This window comes from Perca flavescens, chromosome 3 (assembly GCF_004354835.1).
Source record: "Perca flavescens isolate YP-PL-M2 chromosome 3, PFLA_1.0, whole genome shotgun sequence".
Lineage (NCBI taxonomy): Eukaryota > Metazoa > Chordata > Actinopteri > Perciformes > Percidae > Perca > Perca flavescens.
In genome coordinates, this window is record NC_041333.1 from 6,603,240 (window position 1) to 6,623,925 (window position 20,686).

General features: G+C 40.3%; 1 protein-coding gene and 1 long non-coding RNA gene across 4 annotated transcripts in view; both read right to left on the bottom strand.

The window, feature by feature from the left end:
* Positions 1-1,144: 1,144 nt before the first annotated feature.
* Positions 1,145-5,757, bottom strand: LOC114552560 (uncharacterized). Of its 2 annotated transcripts, none has more exons than XR_003692188.1 (3): positions 5,624-5,757; positions 2,621-2,680; positions 1,145-1,762 (listed from the first exon to the last, which is right to left on the bottom strand). It is a non-coding gene; the product is annotated as an uncharacterized LOC114552560 (long non-coding RNA). The 2 variants fall into 2 exon arrangements; XR_003692189.1 differs by lacking the exon at positions 1,145-1,762 and adding an exon at positions 2,043-2,370.
* Positions 5,758-7,609: 1,852 nt separating this feature from the next.
* efhd1 (EF-hand domain family, member D1) overlaps positions 7,610-20,686 on the bottom strand; it is an 81,862-nt gene continuing 68,785 nt past the window's right edge. The window contains exons 4-5 of one of the 2 annotated variants that reach the window (XR_003692187.1): positions 9,575-10,528; positions 7,610-9,080 (exon numbers count right to left, since the gene is read on the bottom strand). Coding sequence is in view for 1 of the 2 variants with exons in the window: in XM_028573454.1 (XP_028429255.1) it covers positions 10,394-10,528 (135 nt within the window). In the remaining variant the exon portion in view is untranslated. Of the gene's footprint in view, positions 10,529-20,686 lie in introns of both variants that reach the window. The other variant, XM_028573454.1, reaches the window with a different exon arrangement.

Here is a 20,686-nt window from a genome sequence, read left to right on the forward strand (position 1 = left end):
TCTGAAATATTACAGTCCAGGGGTTTATTAATTAATTAAAATGAATTAATGTATAACACATGAATAAGTGCCACATGCACATTTAACGAGGTTACTTCATCAACAAAAGACGCAAAAAAGAGGGAGGAGTAGATCATGCCTGCGTGTGTGTTGACACTTTTAACTGCTTTTATTTTTAGCCAACATGCGTAAAACTGTATGAACATAAAAAAATTCAACTACTAAGAACTAAACTGAACAATGTTTCACAGACATGTGACTAACAGAAATGTAAAACTGTGTCCCTGCCATGGCAGAACACTAACATTCCTGTCTTGCAGAAAATCACACACAGAATGAGCAGTATGGCTGGTGGCATTATCATGCTGGAGGGTCATGTCAGAATGAGCCTGCAGGAAGGGTACCACAAGAGGGAGGAGGATGTCTTCCCTGTAACGTTCAGCAACTTTTGATTTTGACCATCCTTTGTTCAGGGACACCTTTTTCCATTTCTTTTAGTCACATGTCTGTGAAACGTTGTTCAGTTTAGTTCTTAGTAGTTGAATTTTGTTATGTTAATACAAAGTTTTACGCATATTAACTTGGCTGAAAATAAAAGCAGTTGAAAGTGAGAGGATGTTTCTTTTTTTGCTGAGTGTACATATTTGAAAAGAAATACAGAATGCCTGAGAGCCTTACTGCATTATATTCCATTATGTTTACATGCTTACATAAATGAAGATATTTCCAGTTTGTTTAAAATGGGTCTGGGCTAAGCCCCGAACAACCTTTAGTCCTAGAATGCCCCTGAGACTGACTCCAAACATGTGAACCTACCCAGACACACACACAAACAGTGGGAAGTCTTACATAATCCAAAACTTGTGGCAATGTAGGCCATTCGACCCAGAAAAGTATTTAGCTGACTAAAATACAGAGCTATAATGTATTTTATAATTAATTACATTATTTTATAAGATGCTACCTGAATCAAACCAACTGTATATATGTTTCATATATATTGAGGTTTTTGGAATTCATGTTGAAAATTAGGGAATTTTTCTGTTCATTTGTCTAACATTTAACTTGTTTTCCATGTGCATTCATGGAACACCTATGCAAAATCAGTACATTAACAATAACTACAGAGAGAATGGTTAATTACTTAAAGTTAATAGTTTTTATTGAATGTATTTAACAATATTATTGCAGAAAGAGTGCTGTGATTTATTGCTTAGTGGAAACACGAAAGCAACATGTCATCATCTTCCGGAAACCACAGAAAAAGGCATGCACTCCCTTCTTTTTCTTATCATCAAAGTCCTGAACCAGGAAGTCCTATGTCTCATATTCCTCCACTTCCTCCTGCTGCAGTACTTCCAGCTCATCTTCCAAGTGCACAGCCACATTGGTCTCCAGTGTGACCGAAGATGTTTCCCCATCAGCTAGGCTTACCACCGGTGGCCATCTCCTCAAGAGAGCCTCAGCTCCTCTGAGGAAGAGACCTTAAGAGAAGCCTCCCTCTTCTCCAGAAGTCTCTCTTCCAGCTGAAGGTGACTCTGGCTGGATGCACCAAACTGCACTTCATGGTCCATATCCTGGGCAGCAGAGTCTTGAACCAGGGTTTCCTCTTTTCTGTGTCCTTCGTTACATCTTTTGTCATAAAGTCTGTGTCTTTATCCAGAGCAACCCATGGAGAAGACTCCCTCTCCTCCACAAGTCCCTCTTCCAGCTGAAAGTGAGCCTGGTTGGATGCATCAGTCTGCACTTCATGGTCCATATCCTGGATGGCAGATATAATAAATTGAATTTATATAGCGCTTTTCATAGACTCAAAGTCGCTTTACAGGGGAGGTAGATAACAAAAACAGACCAAAACAAAACAAAACAAGATTCAGGCACAGATGAAAAGGGAGGGGGGCGTGGGGCTAGGGATAGGCAGAGGTGAAGAGATGGGTCTTGAGGCGGGACTGGAAGATGGTGAGGGACTCAGAGGTGCGGATCTCTTGGGGGAGGGAGTTCCAGAGCCTGGGAGCTGCTCTGGAGAAGGCTCTGTCCCCAAAACTGCGGAGTTTGGACTTTTGGATGATATGACGCCTCTGTAGAATTGTAACAGCTTTCATCAATGTCCATCAGCTTGAAGGACTTGGAGCACTTGTCAAGCCTGTTATAGATGGCAGCAAAGATTTGCAGAAGCTTGCTGTGCAGGGCTGAAAGGTAGGTTTGTGCATCCTTTTCTGCTTTTGGGTGGATGAACGAGACAAACGTCTGAAGGCCCTCCAGTGTGACCTTCCTGCTGAACAGCTGGGAAAGACACTTTTCTTTGTCCAGCTCTTCTCGGAGCTCTTCTTCCATCTGACTGAGACAGAGGAGTCTCACTGTGGTCCAGGCCTGTCAACACCACTCTTTACTCAGTCTCAACAAGACTGTAGCTAACTCAATTTAAACTATTCAACATTTAAATATCAGGATAAATAATCAGGAAGTTGATCCCGCTACTTCATGAGCAGAAACTGCCTCAGCATAATTTTCTGCATCACAGATTGAGTACAGCACAGTTTGAAGCAGCTCACAGAAACACCATATTATACAATGTAACATAAATATAAACATTACACACATTACATTTACACAAACTCACTTCTGCTTTCTAGCGGTGTTGCTCTTCCTCTGAGAAAGTGGACGGTCTCATTCCTTGGTACTTGTTCCAGAATGAAGTGTGTGTCCATTTTGAAGAGAAGTCAAGTTTGGAACGAGAGAAAAACAGTAAACGGGTTTGTTGAACGTAGTAAACAAATACATCTTATTAGAGGGTTTGTATAGCTGAGCAGTCAGACACCAAATGAGAGAGATTCTACAGCTTAACCTAAGAACGGAATGACATCAATATCATCATAATAGTGAAGGTTCTGTCACAGAATCCAGTATGCAAATTAGAGAACCAAAAACCTAAATGAGTGTAGAATTATATTTTATTAAATACTATGTATTTAAAAAAATAAGCATCTAATTTCAGAGTTTACAGTGTTCACATCTTTATTGCCACACATATGTCCACTGATTGCAGACAAATCTTTAAAACTTAATTAATTATTTTCTGTTTAGAAATTAATGTTGGAATTATTACCATATATATATATATATATATATACACACATATGTTTACAACTACATGTTAATGCATTAATAATAATAACGGAGTGTCTATTTGCACCCCCGGTACGAATAGCCTCGGCCACACAGCTGAGCTATTCACACCCTGTGACGTAACAACAAAAACACGTTGCTCGCGTGCACCGAAATCATGGCGGACGTTCATCTTCCATGACCGCAGAAACTGGCATATTAGGAAAGTTTTGTCTCTAAAGTTTATAACAATTGAATTTCTAGAGGAAAATGGATACTACAGTTGCGCTTTCTGTCTTCAGTGAAAGCATACAACCGTTAGTTTGTTAGGTAGTACCATAGTAGCCTACCTATTTTTTGTATACAGTATGGTTACCTAGCAACCGAGGCTTGGAGACACCAAGTGGTAAACAGGTGAGTGGTTAGTACCCTGAGCTTTGGTCTGGGAGTTTGATTCCCTGGTGAGATTATCTTTATTTTTTTTTTATTTGGATTAGATAATTTGCATGCAATTGCGCAAGTCAGTGAACGCAAAATTGTTTTTGCAGGGTGTTAGGGGAAGACTCATGAATATGCCTGCTCTGGTTGGGTTGGTTAGGTTTAGGCAAGAGGAGTGGGATTGGTTATGGTTAGGGTAAGAATGTCAGGAGATAATAATTCCAAAAAGGTGTAATACATGAGTAGTATGGATAACTGTGTGTAAATATATGCCAAGGTACTGTAAATGCACAGGGGTGCAAATAGCATACATTGATATTTGTACCAGATAGGGTATTAATAGAACACATTGCTGTGTGCACCGGCGGACGAATAACATTAATTAATTGCACCAGGGTACGAATAGCACTTCTAATTTCACTAGGGTACAAATAGCATACACTGCTAATTGTACCAGGGGTGCAAATAGCCTCACCCTAATAATAATCAAATGCTAAAATAATATAACCAGGACAGGGATCATTCTGCATAATATGTACTTTTACTTTTGATACTTTAAATACATTTGTTGCTAATACTAAAAAGCAGAGCTGTATAGTAACGAAGTAGAACTACTTCACTTCTCTACTTAAGTACTAAAATGCTGTATCTGTACTCTACTGGAGTTTTATTTTTTTCTCCTACTTCCACTTTTACTTGAGTACATATTTTCGATGAGTTTAATACTTTTACTCCGATACATTTTTTATGTGCTGCATCATTACTCGTTACTGTTGTGAATTCCTCATGCTACGGAGACTGTGTAGGTTACAGTGTGTGTATGTTAGTTACATACACATGCGTAAGTTTGTACTCTTTCTATTTAGCTATTGTTGCAGCAGATGTAGCTATTCCTGAGTTGTTTCAGTCTGCAGTGAGTCCTGAATGTTAACCGTTTGACCCTGTGATGTGAAGCTGCTAGTTTATCTGTGTGTTGCTAGCTTGCTAACTTTCCTGTACATCACACGTTACTACCTAGTGGGTTTTTGGAGGATTTAATCGTTACTGTGCTGGAGAGGATGTTCATTTTACTTTCACAGTGTGATAATTGTACATTTTATTTCAGTATTTGTTAATATTTGTTATTTTTAATATAATATATTTAATATTTGTTAATTCCTTTGGCTACAACCTTAAACATTTGACATAATATAAACAATATGATATTTAAACTTTTGACTGCTTTCTTTAATAACTAAATAACACTGTACTTGTACTTTTTATGGATCGTTACTTATTATGGATTTGATCAACTGGTCTCTTGGCGCAATTGACACCATCTTCTCGACGAGAAGCTCGGGTTCGGGGGAACCTGACTGCCCTGCCGGAACGTTCGCAGCTGGCTACACGATGGACGCGTGGGAGAGGTGGTGGGTCGTGTGTCTGGCGATTCTTTCCGTGGAGGATATTGAAGATATCTACCTATTCGGAACCATGATAACATGTCTTTTGCTGATTGGCTCGGGCATTGCCCTGGTTTATCGAGAAATTAAGAAGAAGACGGGAGCCGAGCAAAATACAAGGCTGCCCGTCATGGTTGAAGCCGTGGGCAGAGCTGTCGGAACTCAGATTGTGACTATGAACACCATGAGCCACAAATTGGATACCATCTTGGAGAGACTGTCAGCTCTGGACAAGCTGGACAACATCATGGAGAAACTCACGGCTTTGGCAAGGAAATTTGATCGATACGGAGACCGGAGGGGACATTTCGGAGGAGACGTGAGTGACTAACGCCCTAAGACAAAACAAATTCCAATCCTATCTTTTCGGCTCCCTGAACCAGCGCTGGCCTTGGCCGAAGCCGGTGTTGAATAATCACTCCCCCTGGTAGCACTACAGCGAGGCACACTCTTGCGTTCCTTACTCGATTCCCACAGACACCTGCTGATTGTTGACTCGGACTGGGTCCTGTTCAAGGTTGACTCCATGGCAAACGGCTATGTATCGCTATGACAATCGTGCGGACTGAGACAACGAGACTACTCAGGCCTACACTCACACAAACCCTTACATACAGTATATACAGATGTGCACTCACCCACCACACCCCATATCTCGCCTTCGCCGCTTTGTACCCCGAGTCAGGCGGGCGGGTCTGTGACCAGCGCCTTGTTCGGCTGCAGGACCAGATGGCTGCTTGCCTGTGCTGGACTACCTCCACCCCAACTCTCCCCTCCCCCATTGCGTGTCCTGTGTGCTCTTGTATTGGTTATGTGCTTATGTTGGTGAGGTGTTGTTTTTCCTGTTCCCATACTGTACCCCTATCAGGGGCATAGTCTGGGAGTTGCCTTTTTCTCCTCCCCTATCCTCATGTCATGCTGTATTTTCATAATACCCTGTCTTCCTGGCCTGTCTACCCCATTGTCACATTGTATGTTTGTATATGTATGGTCAGGGTGATGTGTTTGTACCTTTTAAAGCGCTTTGTGATTTGTATCTGTTAAATGCGCTCTATAAATAAATTTTACTTACTTACTTACTTTTACTTTCAGTACTTGAGTAGTACATTTTAAAATAAACTACTTGCAATAATTAAGTACAAAAAATGTTGAATACTTTAATACTTCCACTTAAGTGTGGTGCTTAAAGAGCACTTCTACTTGAATCACTTTTTTGATAGAGCACTTGTACTTTTACTCAAGTATGGGTCTCTAGTACTTTATACACCTCTGCTAAAAAGGTAGAGCTCTCACACACTGTCAACTTACGCTTTATTTATTATTATTATTATTATAGTTGTTAGTGTTATTATTGTTGTCGTTTCTCGTCCCTTGTTGCTCCTTGGGGAATGTTGGCTCTCCCGAGCATGGTCTAGACCTGCTCTATATGAAAATGTCTTGAGATAACGTCTGTTATGAATTAATGCTATAAGAAGGAATCGACTTGACTTCACTTATTTTTTCTTCGTTATTGCCATTTTACATTTCAATTAAATCTTTAGTGCGTAACTTTTTGATATTAATGAGCGTTCGCTACATTCAAGCCATTGCCAAATTAGTTGATACAAAGCTTATTAAGACGATCAGCTCCACACAACTCTCTCTGTATAGCTCAGTATGGCTATGTTCAGAAAATGGGGTTGTCCAGCGACTTTCGCGTGCAGAAAACCTAGTGAAGATAATCACTTCTTCTGAAGAGTCCATCATGTTTTTTTAATCCTCCGTGTACTCCTTGGCTACTAGCAACTGCGTGGAGGAGGGGTGGGGGCAGGGCAAGATCACCGAAGACTTGTGTCAAGTGGATGCGCCAACAGTTTGGTTATCATTACTTAGAAATTCCTCATGGTGGAAACAGAAACTACGCACTATAGCTTTAATGACATACTTACAAATTTTGTCCTTATATGTATGTATTAATTACATCATTAGTCAATTATTTGATTCATTTCTTATTTTAAGTAGATACATATTCATGAACTACTGTATAATTATTTCCATCACACTTTTGGTCATCCATAGACCAGTTGGCTCTAGGAAGGAAGGAGCTGGGGGTTTGCAGCTCAGGTGAATGGGATGGAAGTTAGCCCTGTGGTGAAGTGGTACTCTGACTCATGCCTAATGCATGCTGGGATAGGCTCCAGTCCCCAGTGAGGGATTGTGTAAACAATACATCACTATCTACAGTATGAATAGTGGAGAATTTCCCAATAATGCTACCAAGCCTCCTTTATGAGTATTTCTTATTATTTATACTTTATTGCAATCAAATTAAACTTCCATCTGACAGGGAATATAACAACACAATAAGTGCCCAAAAATATATTTCACTGACCTTTTTCATGTTAAGTTTCTGCTAAAACAAATAACAATATATACTATTTTATCTATGAAAAAATACATTGTCAATTTCCACAACAAATACAAAAGAAGGGATGTGATATGCACAGTAGTTTTGTTATATGACAACTTGAACGTGCTACAACTTAAATACATTACTAGAGCTAAGAAAAGAGGGCCAGATACATAAACTGCACTTCAAGCAGCGCTTAGGTCAGTGGTTCAGCTTTTTCAGGCCTGTGACTCTATTTTTAGGTTCCAAAATTCAAATGACACCAAAGTTATCAAACACTTGTGTTGAAGAGTTAGGAATGGAGCTTGTATATGGCACCTGACTGCTGCCTTTGCCAGAACTTGTCAGCCTTCCATCTCTATATCAAGCCCAAATGCACTCCTATCCCAAGATTTACAAATCCTGACACAGGCTGCGGTTAGGTGGAGGAAAGAGCAGGTTCTGGACATGGATATGCCTTCTTTACATGGATTATTTAGGTTTGGCATATTAAAGATGTGTTGGATATTTGTGACACTTTCCCTTCTTTAGTAACATTGAACACTAGATGTCAAGAAAAAACCCAGCAGCACCCAGAGTGGTTGCACCCCACAGTTGGGGAGTCACCCCCTAAAATAAAAAAAACACAAAATGTGTTTAACATAGTTACGTTTGCACACAAAGAGCAACTAAACAGAAATGCTTGTGTAAGCTTTAAAGGTGTTGGTAGGTGTATTTTGTTTTTATTTTGGCCATGCTCCCCATGCTCCCAGCAGGGGGACGGCAGTGTCCAATCAAAGATTAGATCAAGGATTGCATTATGGGGATTGTAGGAGCTTGTGTTTTGGGAGATTGATAAGACTTTTATAATCTGTCTCTTGCAGTTCCTTAACTTTATGAAAGTGCAATACTAAATCCCTGGAGTACCTCTTGCTACATACACTCTGAGAAGCTACAAATTAGACTAATTTCTTATGTTACAGTGTGTAAGCCATGAAAGCGTCAGTTTTAAAGAAATGATTCAAACACTGCAAAGCATTCATTTGGTTTTGTGGATCCACACAGACTCAAGCAGACTGATGGAGAACCATTCCAGAGACACTGTCACTTATAGCGACAGGAGTGCAGGTCTACTCTGGTACAGAGGTGACCCGCTTCACTCATTTGTTATGCATACAGGAGTGCATGCCATTTCTAATTCTGATCTGTTTTACATGGGAAATAAGCTAAACTGATGATTTAAAATGTATCACAATATCTAGCCTAAATAAGACACTTGCACTGCATGCATTGCATGCTATGAAAAACAGAGACATACACCACACTTAAATTCACATGACAAAGTATTACCTGTGCAGTTGGAGAGGTCATAAGAATTTAGATCCTAAAAACAGAATCACAAGCCAAGTGAGGGTTGAGAAACCCTGGTACAACATGTAAGCATGCTTAAATTTTTAATGTGTGCTTTTACTAATGCAGTTTAAAGTCTTCAGTCTGCTGTGGTTCACCTTGGTTTAGACATAGAATAAACATTTAAAGGAATTATTAAAGATATTTTGAAAATAGATCTATTTGCTTTCTTTCTGAGAGTAGATGAAGTGAGCTGGAGTCAGGCCGTTGTTAGCCTAGTTTAGCATAAAGACTGGAAGCTGGGGGAAACAGCTAGCCTGGCTCTGTCCAAAGGAAAAAACAATCACCAACCAAAACATCTAACGCTCACGTTACATCTTGTTCATTTCATGAAACTAAGAAATTGCGTGCATGCGTGCCTAGTTGCCTACGTAATAAAAAAACAAAAAGCACAGTCACATACAGCAGTGACACAAGGCTATTTCTGAGTAAATCTAGAGCATGGGCAGGTTTTGATATTTTATCATGTAAAAATCGGGGGAATTGAAACTTGAGAACAGCAGGAGAGGGGCAGAAGATTTATATCATCTATAATATGTCTTCTATATCATTTAAAAATGTGGTAAAAAAATAGACAAGACGCCATAATGACTGCTAGAGGCGTTTTTGAAGCTGCATGGTCCTGTGTCAACAGCACCGTTGGTTAACATGGTCGCCGAGGGGAAGCAGGCAGCGCCAGCAGCCGGGGTAAACCCTGTGTTAGAGGGGTTGTTGGACAGCTTTTAGCCAGGCTAGCTGTTTTTCTCTGCTTCTAGTCTATATGCTAAGCTAGGCTAACCACACCCTGACTCCATCTGTGTACCTAAAACACATGAGCTTGGTATCAGTCTTTTGATCAAATTAACCTATTTCCCAAAATGTTGAAGTCCTCCTTTGAAAATAACCTCCCTGATTTTGAAACTTGACACTTCACAGTTGAGTTTTAGTGGTCATGTGGGGATTTGGGGCAAAATATCCAAACCAGGGAGTGCACCTTATGTGGATCAAATCATTATCAGAAGTGGCATACTATATACTATAGATGGAAGCCATCAGAGCACAGCATGTTTAGTGTTGGATCAGTACACGGAGTCAAAGTCAATGGCTAATATTTCCACACTATTTTATTCTACAATAATTAAAATATTATGCTACGGTTATTCATTCATTATATTATCTATTACTATACTATTTCTATTACATTGCAGGTTGTAAAGAAGCCCATTTAATACCACCTGTTGTTAACAGTACTGACTGAATACAGCTTAACTTTACCTAGACAAGTCAAATTCCCTCAAGGTGAAAACTTCCAGTTCTTGTACAGAAGGAGACAAAGTGAAGTTCCACAGAAATGCACAATAAATCTGATATTTCCATGAATTTAGAGAGATTACTCAACATTTCCTGTGTGTTTGCCTGGTTGTTTCCTGTTGAACAGCTGCAGAAAGTCTGGAATGAATAAATCTTGCCTGTTAAGTGGTTGAAGGTATTTTCAAATATTTTAGAAAGTATTTACTTCAATGCCTCTTTCTAGTTTTGTTAGAATGTCCCAAATTCTGAGCAATGCAATTGATTATAGCGTGAGTGGAATGAGAAGTGCTGACTCAGTGGACCGAGACGTGTGCCTGTCAGGGTTGGTATCTGTGGAGGGTCAGGAGCAGAAGGCTGACTGCAGCTGCTTGAAGGCCGCTTGTCTCTGTTTTTTCTCCACTTCTTGTCTCTTGCGTTCTTCTTTTTCTTCTAGAATCTCAGCCTCAAATTTGCTGCCCAGAGACAGAGCCTGCATCTGGTAACACACAAAATGACAGTGTTCATTCCATCAACTCAAATCCTGTGTTTCCCATTCATGACCGAGACTGCGGCGTCCTGCCACGGTTTCATAATGAACCCAGAATATTTTTACACTCCTCATAATAACTTTAAAGATCTCTAACGTTGCGTTTTGCACCGCCAGTTAATACAATTAGCCTATTGCTCCATCGGGCCAGGGGTTGAAAAAGTAAAATAATCCAGGGTTTCCCCCAGTATACTGCAAGCCTGGTGGCCTAAGTTTCCCCACACCAGGCCTGAGCCACTGTGAATCATTTTTAATCTATTTTTAGACATGTTTTTAACTACAGGGCATGGGGCAGCTTGGTTGGAAACTCAGACGTAGTCATGTTTTCAAATCTCCAGTTAGCTTTTAGTGCTGACTTAATATAGGGCCCTATGGAATCCAGGGCTTGACATTAATTTTTTGAGGCACTTACGGTTCACTTGTGCATGAACAAAAGTCACTTGTCCGGGTAAAGATTCACCATTTTATAATTATTTTTTGTGTTTTGCTAATGCAGAATTTGAAGAAACCATTGAAAGCATCCAAACACTATCAACATTAATACAATTCAGTTTAAACAGTAGAAACAAATGTGTCCCAAGAATAGATTTCCCCTTCAACAAGAAAAAAGGATCTCCAGACTCATAATACAAAGTTATACTTTGCACGCCGGTGTGCAGAAGTTAATATATTGAGATTCTAAGTGAATATTTTAAGGTTTCTCATTACTTTCAGATTCCTAGTCAATATTCTAAGTTACTATGTCAATATATTGAGATATTCTGAGTTACTAAGTCAATATATTGAGATACTGAACCAATATGTTGAGTTACTAAGTCAGTATTACGATACTAAGCCAATATATTGAGATTAAGTCAATATTTTATAGTTTCTCATTACTTTGATATTCTTTGTTTATATTCTGAGATACTGAGTCAATATATTGAGATACTAATTCAATATTTTGACCAGAGGTAGTGGTGACTTGAACTTATACTATATCTAAAATAATTTTGTAGACATAACAATGGATTTTGCCACTAAATGTTGGTGTCAGCGTTTTTTTTTTTTTTTTCTTTCTACAATTTCACTTACCAAGGGATCCTTTAAAAAGGTGTAGCTACTTTACAGTTGATTATTACCTGATATTTAATCCGCTACAAACGAGTAGCGGAGCAGCTAGTAACGTTATGAGGCAGAGAGCCAGCCGTCAAGAGTCAAATTAACTTCATGCTTCATCCGCACAAAGCACACTTCTATCGCCACGAGTGACAGCTTTATTCGGCTCGTTTTCTGTGAACGATGTGGGGACGGGGTAACGTTAAAGCGTAGTTAGCATGCTAACATTAGCTAACTAACACCGGCTGCCTGGCTTGCTGGTTCCGCGGTGCTTTCATGCTGTATCGCTTACAGAGAGGGAGCTGAACAGTGGGCTGGGTCTAACGTCAGCGGTCCGCTCTCCCGCTGCTGCTGGGTCTAACGTTAGTTAATGTATTTGTTTCAAATCGGTAAAGTAAAATCTGTAACATAAACGGAATGAGTGGCACATAATAACGTATATAATGCTTCATCCACACAAAGCACATTGCTATCAGTGACTTCTGTTTTCAGCTTGTTTTCTGTGAACGATGTGGCGAGGAGGTAACGTTAAGGTGGAGTTAGCAAGCTAACACCGGCTAGCTCGCCGTGCTTTCATGCTGCTTTGCTTTCGGAGAATGCGCTGAACAGCGGGCTGGGTCTAACATTAGCGGCCCGCCGACCCGCTGCCTGGGATTGTGGGGTAAAATATGTATTTGTTTCAATTCTGTAACATTGACGAAATGAGTGTCATTTTGTTTTGTTTGAGTTTTAACTTGTCCAGTGGGGCAAGTAAATTTCTCTTCCACTTGTCCTACAAAAAATCCACTTGTCCCGGACAAGCGGACAAGCCTTAATGTCGAGCCCTGGAATCTGTCTTATAGTTTTTTTAAATTCTCTATTTTGCGATCCTGTCCATGATTCTGTTATCAAAGAAACTATTGGGCTCTACATTAACGCCAACTGCCATCAGTCTGTGACTGGCCCTAGCTGGGTCAAAAAAAGGCACTTGCCACTGGGCAAAACAACTTTTCTTGGGGAAACACTGTCGTCATTTCATTTTAATAATTTTCCAGACAATGTTTTGTGGTGGATGTTATGTTACTACGTCGTACAGTTGGACCACTGAGATGTGAGTGATGGTCAGCTGCTGATGGCAGTCTTTTTCTCAGCCAAGCTGGGTCAGATCTGTCCTCCTGTGGTCCTGTCAATGTTCCTGAGGCAGCGTCTGATGTTTCTGCATCAAGCCTGCCATCACTCGCATCTCCGTGCCGTGGCCAAACAAAACCATGACCAAAGCATACACCAGGGGTGTCTAACTCAACTACACTGAGGGCCACACTGAAAAATCACATCTCAAGGGGCAGACATGTAGAGTTTATTGAAATGCTTTTATTAATCAAAAGTCAAATATTTTTGACTGTATTATTGCATGTCTCACATAGCCTTCTCACTTACAAGTTGGTCCACATAAAGCCCTTTTAATGTCAACAAAAACGTTCCTTAACCATCATAGAATTTAGCAAATCAAGCAAAACAATGCTTTCTGATTACAATTTAAAAAGGAGGCTCCCATACTCCTACCCACAGCCTGAATATGCAAACTCTCTGGTTCTGTGGTAAACTCTGAGTCTCAAAGTCGGCAAATCTGCCAAATTCTGCTTTGAGTGTAGTGTAATTGCAGTTTGAAAACAGTTTCCTGTCTTTTTGGTTTGGCATAACTAGGCAAGCCTAGTTACAATTGATATGCAGGCAAGATCAAAGTTAGCAAGGGCCGAATCTTGGCCCCCGGGGCTTGAGTTTGACATGTCGCCTAGACTGTACAAAAGGTCAAACCAGCCGCCTGACCCTTGTATTCTTTTTTTTTTTTTTTTAACTTTATTTATTGAGTTTTCGGTCATTATTAATAAACGATGCACAATGAACCAACAATAACAGTCATAAAATACCCTCCCTCCCTCAACCAACAATCGTCTGAGGAAAATAAGTGAGTAAATAAGATTAAAAAAAAACCACATCATTAAGTACATTAAATGGAAACAAACAAGGGGATAATAATAATAATAAACAATAGCATAACAATAAAAATGCTGACAATGATGATGATGATGATGATATTAATGGCAATAATGATAATAAGATGGTTTAAAGCAGATTTATTAAAACCTGGTCACCATCCTATTCTTTCCCCCGATTCATAACTATAGTACTCTAGCTGTGGTGCAAGATTTGAGCCATTCTGCAGCAGTATTGCTGACAGTGCCAGCGCTTACCCGTTTCCAGGCATATGGATATTCATGTTGTTCATAAAATTTAAGAAAGGCATCCATATCTTATAAAATTCCTCAACTTTCCCTCTTGCTATGTAGGTAAATTTTTCTAGTGCCAGACTGCAAGACATCTCCTTAACCCACGGTCTAGAATCAGGTCTCTGAGTATCCTTCCAGGTTAAGGCAATTACACGTTTGGCTTGCAACAAACAGAAATTGATCAGTTTGCGTTTCTTTGCGTTTACTGGGAAATCTCCAGGGTATATGTGTAGTAAACACATTTTAGCTTCAATGGGAACAACCATTAAATTGTTGTTAATTGTTGACTCTATAGCCAGAAACTGACCAAACTCATTCAGAAGCAGGCTAAGTGCATTAATTGAGGTTCCCAGATTTGTTAAAAACACAACAATATCGTCTGCGAATAGAGACAAACGATGCTCCGTCTCACCTATAGTCATACCTGTGATTTCAGACGATTGACGGATAGACATGGCCAAGGGTTCGATGGCAAATAAAAACAATAGAGAGGACATGGGACAGCCTTGTCGTGTTGATCTATAGAGATTAAAGGGCTTTGAAAATTGGCCATTCGTTTTAATTTCTGCTAATGGTTCAGTATATAATAATTTAATCCATTTAAGGCATGTTTCCCCTGAACCAAATCTAAGTATATTAAAAAGGTACTTCCATTCAATCCTGTCAAAAGCTTTTTCAGCATCTGGAGACAGGATTGCATGGTCCTTGGCATGGTCCTTTTCCCAAATAAGATATTCAACAGCCTGCGCGTGTTATGAAATGCCTGTCTGCCCTGCACAAAGCCGTTTTGATCATTAGCGATCAGGATGGGAATAATAGTTTCTATCCGCTTAGCCAGCGCCTTGCATAGTATTTTGGTGTCACATGACATTAACGATATAGGACGGTACGATGTTCTTTCTGAGGGGGATTTGCCTGGTTTTAACAAAAGGGAAATTCTGTATTCTGACCTTTACAGTAAATGCATTGCATGAAAACAGTTCAGGATACACATACACTACCGGTCAAAAGTTTGGAGTCACTTAGAAATTTCCATTCCACTTCATTTACAGACAGAATAGCTGAGATCAGTTGCATTGTTTTTTTAATCAGGGCAGCAGTTTTCAGATTACATTATCCATCCATCTTCGTCCGCTTATCCGGTATCGGGTCACGGGGGGAGCAGCTCCAGCAGGGGACCCCAAACTTCCCTTTCCAGAGCAACATTAACCAGCTCCGACTGGGGGATCCCGAGGCGTTCCCAGGCCAGGTTGGAGATATAATCCCTCCACCTAGTCCTGAGTCTTCCCCGAGGCCTCCTCCCAGCTGGACGTGCCTGGAACACCTCCCTAGGGAGGCGCCCAGGGGGCATCCTTTCCAGATGCCCGAACCAACTCAACTGGCTCCTTTCAACGCGAAGGAGCAGCGGCTCTACTCCGAGCTCCTCACGGATGACTGAGCTTCTCACCCTATCTCTAAGGGAGACGCCAGCCACCCTCCTGAGGAAACCCATGTCGGCCGCTTGTACCCTGGATCTCGTTCTTTCGGTCATGACCCAGCCTTCATGACCATAGGTGAGGGTAGGAACGAAAACTGACCAGTAGATCGAGAGCTTTGCCTTCTGGCTCAGCTCTCTTTTCGTCACAACGGTGCGATAGATTGAATGTAATACCGCACCCGCTGCGCCGATTCTCCGACCAATCTCCCGCTCCATTGTCCCCTCACTTGTGAACAAAACCCCAAGGTACTTGAACTCCTTCACTTGGGGTAAGGACTCATTCCCTACCTGGAGAAGGCACTCCATCGGTTTCCTGCTGAGAACCATGGCCTCAGATTTAGAGGTGCTGATCCTCATCCCAACTGCTTCACACTCGGCTGCAAACCGATCTAGTGAGTGCTGAAGGTCACAGGCCGATGATGCCATCAGGACCACATCATCTGCAAAGAGCAGCGATGAGATCCCCAGCCCACCGAACTGCAACCCCTCTCCACCCCGACTACGCCTTGATATCCTGTCCATAAATGTTATAAACAGGATTGGTTACAAAGCGCAGCCCTGGCGGAGGCCAACCCTCACCTGAAACGAGTCTGACTTACTGCAGAGAATCCGGACACAGCTCTCGCTTTGGTTGTACAGAGATTGGATGGCCCTGAGAAGAGACCCCCTCACCCCATACTCCCGCAGCACCTCCCACAGTATCTCCCGGGGGACCCGGTCATACGCCTTTTCCAGATCCACAAAACACATGTAGACCGGTTGGGCATATTCCCAGGCTCCCTCCAGGATCCCTGCGAGAGTAAAGACCAGGACGGAATCCGCAGATTACATTATGTGCTTACATAATTGCAAAAGGGTTCTCGACTGGCTGATCTTTAATGCAATATCTACATTGCCCATTATCAGCAACCATTCATCCAATGTTCCAAAGGCACATTCTCAGGGCTCAAGACTAACTTTTTGCCTTGGTTGCACTGGTGCGCCTAACTTTTTTTATTTAAGTGCGCCAGCACAAAATTTAGGTGCACCCAAATTTTTCCTTGCATCACCGTTAACGCTGAATGGCTATACACGATATATAGCTCTATATTTTTTTACAAAGTGGGCTAAATGTTCAGTTTTAAGTCAAAGCCACTTTTCACAAGCTCTTTTATTAAAACAGATTGTGATTAAAATAAAATGCAAAGACAGGGTTTCCTTTACCAGTTTAAAAATATACAGCTGCAACACATGTAAATGAAAGTTATCTAAAATAAATAGCCTAGGATATATATAAAAAAATATATATATATATATATATATATATATATATCTGAGAAAGCTCCTTCACTTGTTTTCAACAACAATAACAGACTGATTAAAAGAGAAAGAGGATAGCTCAGTTGGTAAATAGAGGTTCGACTCCAACCTGTGGCCATTTCCTACATGTCATTCCCCCCCTCTTTCTCCCCTTTCATGTCTTCAGCTTTCCTATCAAAATAAAGGCCGAAAGAAAAAAAAGAACGACCGAAATACAGGGGGAGTGCGATGGACTGAAGCATATGCTACTCAGAGAGTGATTGCTGACTCATTAGCGGCATTACACACGTCTTGTGTAGGCTATGAAATGTCTGTATCGTCACTGCGCTGCATTTTTATGAACTATGATCCAGCAGGCTCCGTCTTACACGCTATTACTCAACGAACTGAAGTTAGTTGCATTTAATAACTTCTAATGCGTTTTTTCGCCGTGGCGGCCGCAATAACAGCGGAAACACTGGTACCAATACAAGTTTCCCTCTCATTCTTAACAATATACAGCTGTGTTAATAACAATTAAAACTGTAGACAAATGTCAGCATGTGGACCGGCGGCGCTGTGTCTCTCCATGTTGCAGGTGAGCCAGCCGGTGAAGTGAAGGGGGCGGGGCTGCGCGGAGGAGAGATCCAAACACAGGCACGGCTTTACAGAAGGAATGGGTCATGTAACGCAACATTAAACCATATCGCTATAAACGACATCACTTCGTTCGTGGAGAGGCAGCGGATGCGAGGACGTTAGGTGCAACCTAGGAAACATCTTAGTCGCACCCTTACAAATTTTGGCTCACCTGCAACATGGAGAGACACATCAGTATGTGGATTGGTTAGTTGAGTGGTGTGATAACAATGCTCTCATTATTAACACTGTGAAGACAGAGGAAATCATTTTTGGAATAACTCAGAATTGTCAACTGTCCTTAGTGAAGATTCATAACTCAGAAATTAATCAAGTCTCGGTCTATAAATATTTGGGTGTCATGATAGACGACAATCTCTCATGGACTTCTCATATAGATTTTATCTGCAAAAAAATACAACAGCGTGTTTATTTTCTTTGTAGATTGAGATCTTTTGGAGCTAGTAGTCAAATCATCTCTCTGTTTTTCACATCAGTAATTCAGAGTATGATGCTTTACTGTAGTACTGCTTGGCTAAGTCAGTCTCAGTTAAAAATAAAACAAAGCTATTTAATCAGATTAAAATTTGCGCAAAGATTATAGGACTACCTGTAGTGCACTCCTTTCAGGAGGCTCACAATAATAGTATGCTTAGACTAGCCAGAAATATTTCAAATGACTCTTTACATGTCTTGCACAGTGAATATCAGCTTCTGCCTTCTAACAGACGTTTTAGAGTTCATTCTTTTAATCGTATTAGACTTAAAAACTCCTTCATACATCAATCTATCCTATTGCTAAACCGGCTACATTACTACCCAGTGCAATATTTATTTCAGGGATATACATCGCCAAGACTTTGTCTGTGTGTATGTTCATGTCATGTACTGTTGTTATATAGGTTTTCTCTGTTTCCTTATTTTGGAGTTTATGTCATTTGTGGTAATGTCTCATGTATGTCTGTTGGTGTTATTAATCCCATGTATGTTTGGATGTTTTTGGATGTATGTGTATGTCCTCATTTGGATGTATGTGTATGTCATTCACTGTTTGGATGTATGTGTACGTCCTCATTTTTAAACGAGCTACCCAGGGATGTACAAAGAATTTCAGCCTTTGGCTGACAATAAAGTTGTATCGTATTGTATCGTATTTGCAACCAAATTGGTCGCACTCTAGAGCCCTGCATTCTGTTTACTAATCTGATATCATTTTAAAAGGCTAACTGAGAAAACATTGGAGAACCCTTTTGCAATTATATAAGCACATAATGTAATCTGAAAACTGCTGCCCTGGTTAAAAAAACAATGCAACTGATCTCAGCTGGTATTCTGTCTATAATGGAGAAAATGAATAAGCAAAATTCAAATAAAGTAGAAAATGAGAAGAAATGAATAAAACAAGAATAAAAAATAAAAATAAAAAGGGGGGGGGGGGGAACACAGCCTATCAACAAAACAAGAAATCCGTGTCCTTGTACCTAATAAGAAATATTTCTTATCACCGGTCTGCTCAGTCTGGCACCTTCTAAGCCAGTGTTTCCCCTCTGGATAATTTCACTTAGATCCTTAGGCAAGTAATCCATTAGAGGCCGCCATATGTCCATAAAAGTGTCATAATTTCCTTTTAATTTGACACTTAGTCTTTCCATAGGAAAAAATTGTACCACTGAGTTACAGTGGGAGGTTTCTCACTAATCCAATTAAATAATATACATTTTCTGGCCAAAAATAAGAGTTTATTGAGTAATTTTGATCTTTTCACATCCATAACTCTATTCAAAGATGGCAGCCCCAATAGAAACTGGCCCGGATCTTTACATATGCTGTGTTTAAATATTGCTGTCACTTCCTTAGATACACATGACCAGAACTTTGATATCCTTGGACAGCCCCAGAAGCAGTGTATATATGTCCCACTTGTTAACTTACATTTAAGGCACAATGGTGATCTATCAGGGTTTTGTTCATAACATGAGGTGTCCTGTGCTGTCTATGAAGTATATTGTATTTCTTTAACTTTATTGCTGATAAACAGAGAGTGAGTGGTCCAAATACATCCCTCCCAAGCATCTTCATCATATACACTTTGAAGGTCCTCCTCCCATCGCTTCACAAGCCCATCAACATTGTGTTGGTTACAACTCTGAAGGCTATTATAAAAGTATGTGATAAGACCTTTATTCAATGTAAAATCAATTATGAACTTATGAATTGGTCCCTTCAGTGTTTCTGTTTGAGTTAGCTTGAAATTTGTATTGATAAAGTGACGGACTTGAAGATAAGTCCAAATCTGTTTTGTGCTTGTGGAAAGGACATGAGGATATTATTATCATCAAACAAATCTCCAACTACTCTCACTCCCCTTTCCCGCTAAGAGCAGAATACAACATTATCAACACCAGGTAGGAAGTCCCTGTTACCCATAAGTGGAGTCAAATAGGAAAAGGCACCCTTTCTGCCTACAAACCTATGCATGTCATGCCAGATCTTAATAGAGCTTTGAAGTATTGGATTGTCCCTTTTTTACTAGTGAGTTCCCCTAGTAATCTAAATGGGACACAAGCCCATGATTTGAGTGGGTCCTCTATTCCCTTTAAATAGCAGTGAATGTGCTATGACAGGCCCAATTGTATAATATAATATTAGGGAATGCTAGACCTCCACTGTCTTTTTCATACTTAACCTGTTTTTTTTCTTTTGCCAAATGAACTTTGAGAAGTCCCTTTCAACCTATCTTGCTACCTTTTTAGAAATAAACAGAGGCAACATCTGCATGGGATAAAGCAGCCGAGGTAGAGCATTCATTTTTAACAAGTTAATTCTGCCCATCCAAGAAATTGGCAAATCCATCCACCTGTTAAGATCGCTCTTGATATCTTCATGTACATTGTTGAAATTTTTTCTCAATAAATTCTTAATATACTGGGATACAGAAATACCTAAGTATGAGAATCCTGAGGTAGACCAAAAGAATGGAAAGTTTGGTCTATTTGGCAAATTATGACCATATCCAATTGGCATGGTCATTGACATTAAAATGTATCTTGTATCCAGAAAAGGATCCAAAGGTCTGAATAACAGACATTAGAGCTGGTATGGATCTGGACTGGTGAGAAAAACATCATCTGCATATAATGCAATCTTATATGATGTGGATTTAATTTGGAAACACGCTATGCTCTTATGGCTTCTAATAGCGTCTGCCAGTGGTTCAATGGCCAAAGCAAAAATAAGCAGTGCCAAAGGGTCCCCTTGCCAAGTGGACCTCCTTAACTTAAACTCTGATGATTTTATACCATTTACAAGTACACTCGCTCTGGGTGAAAAATATATCAGCTTAATGAG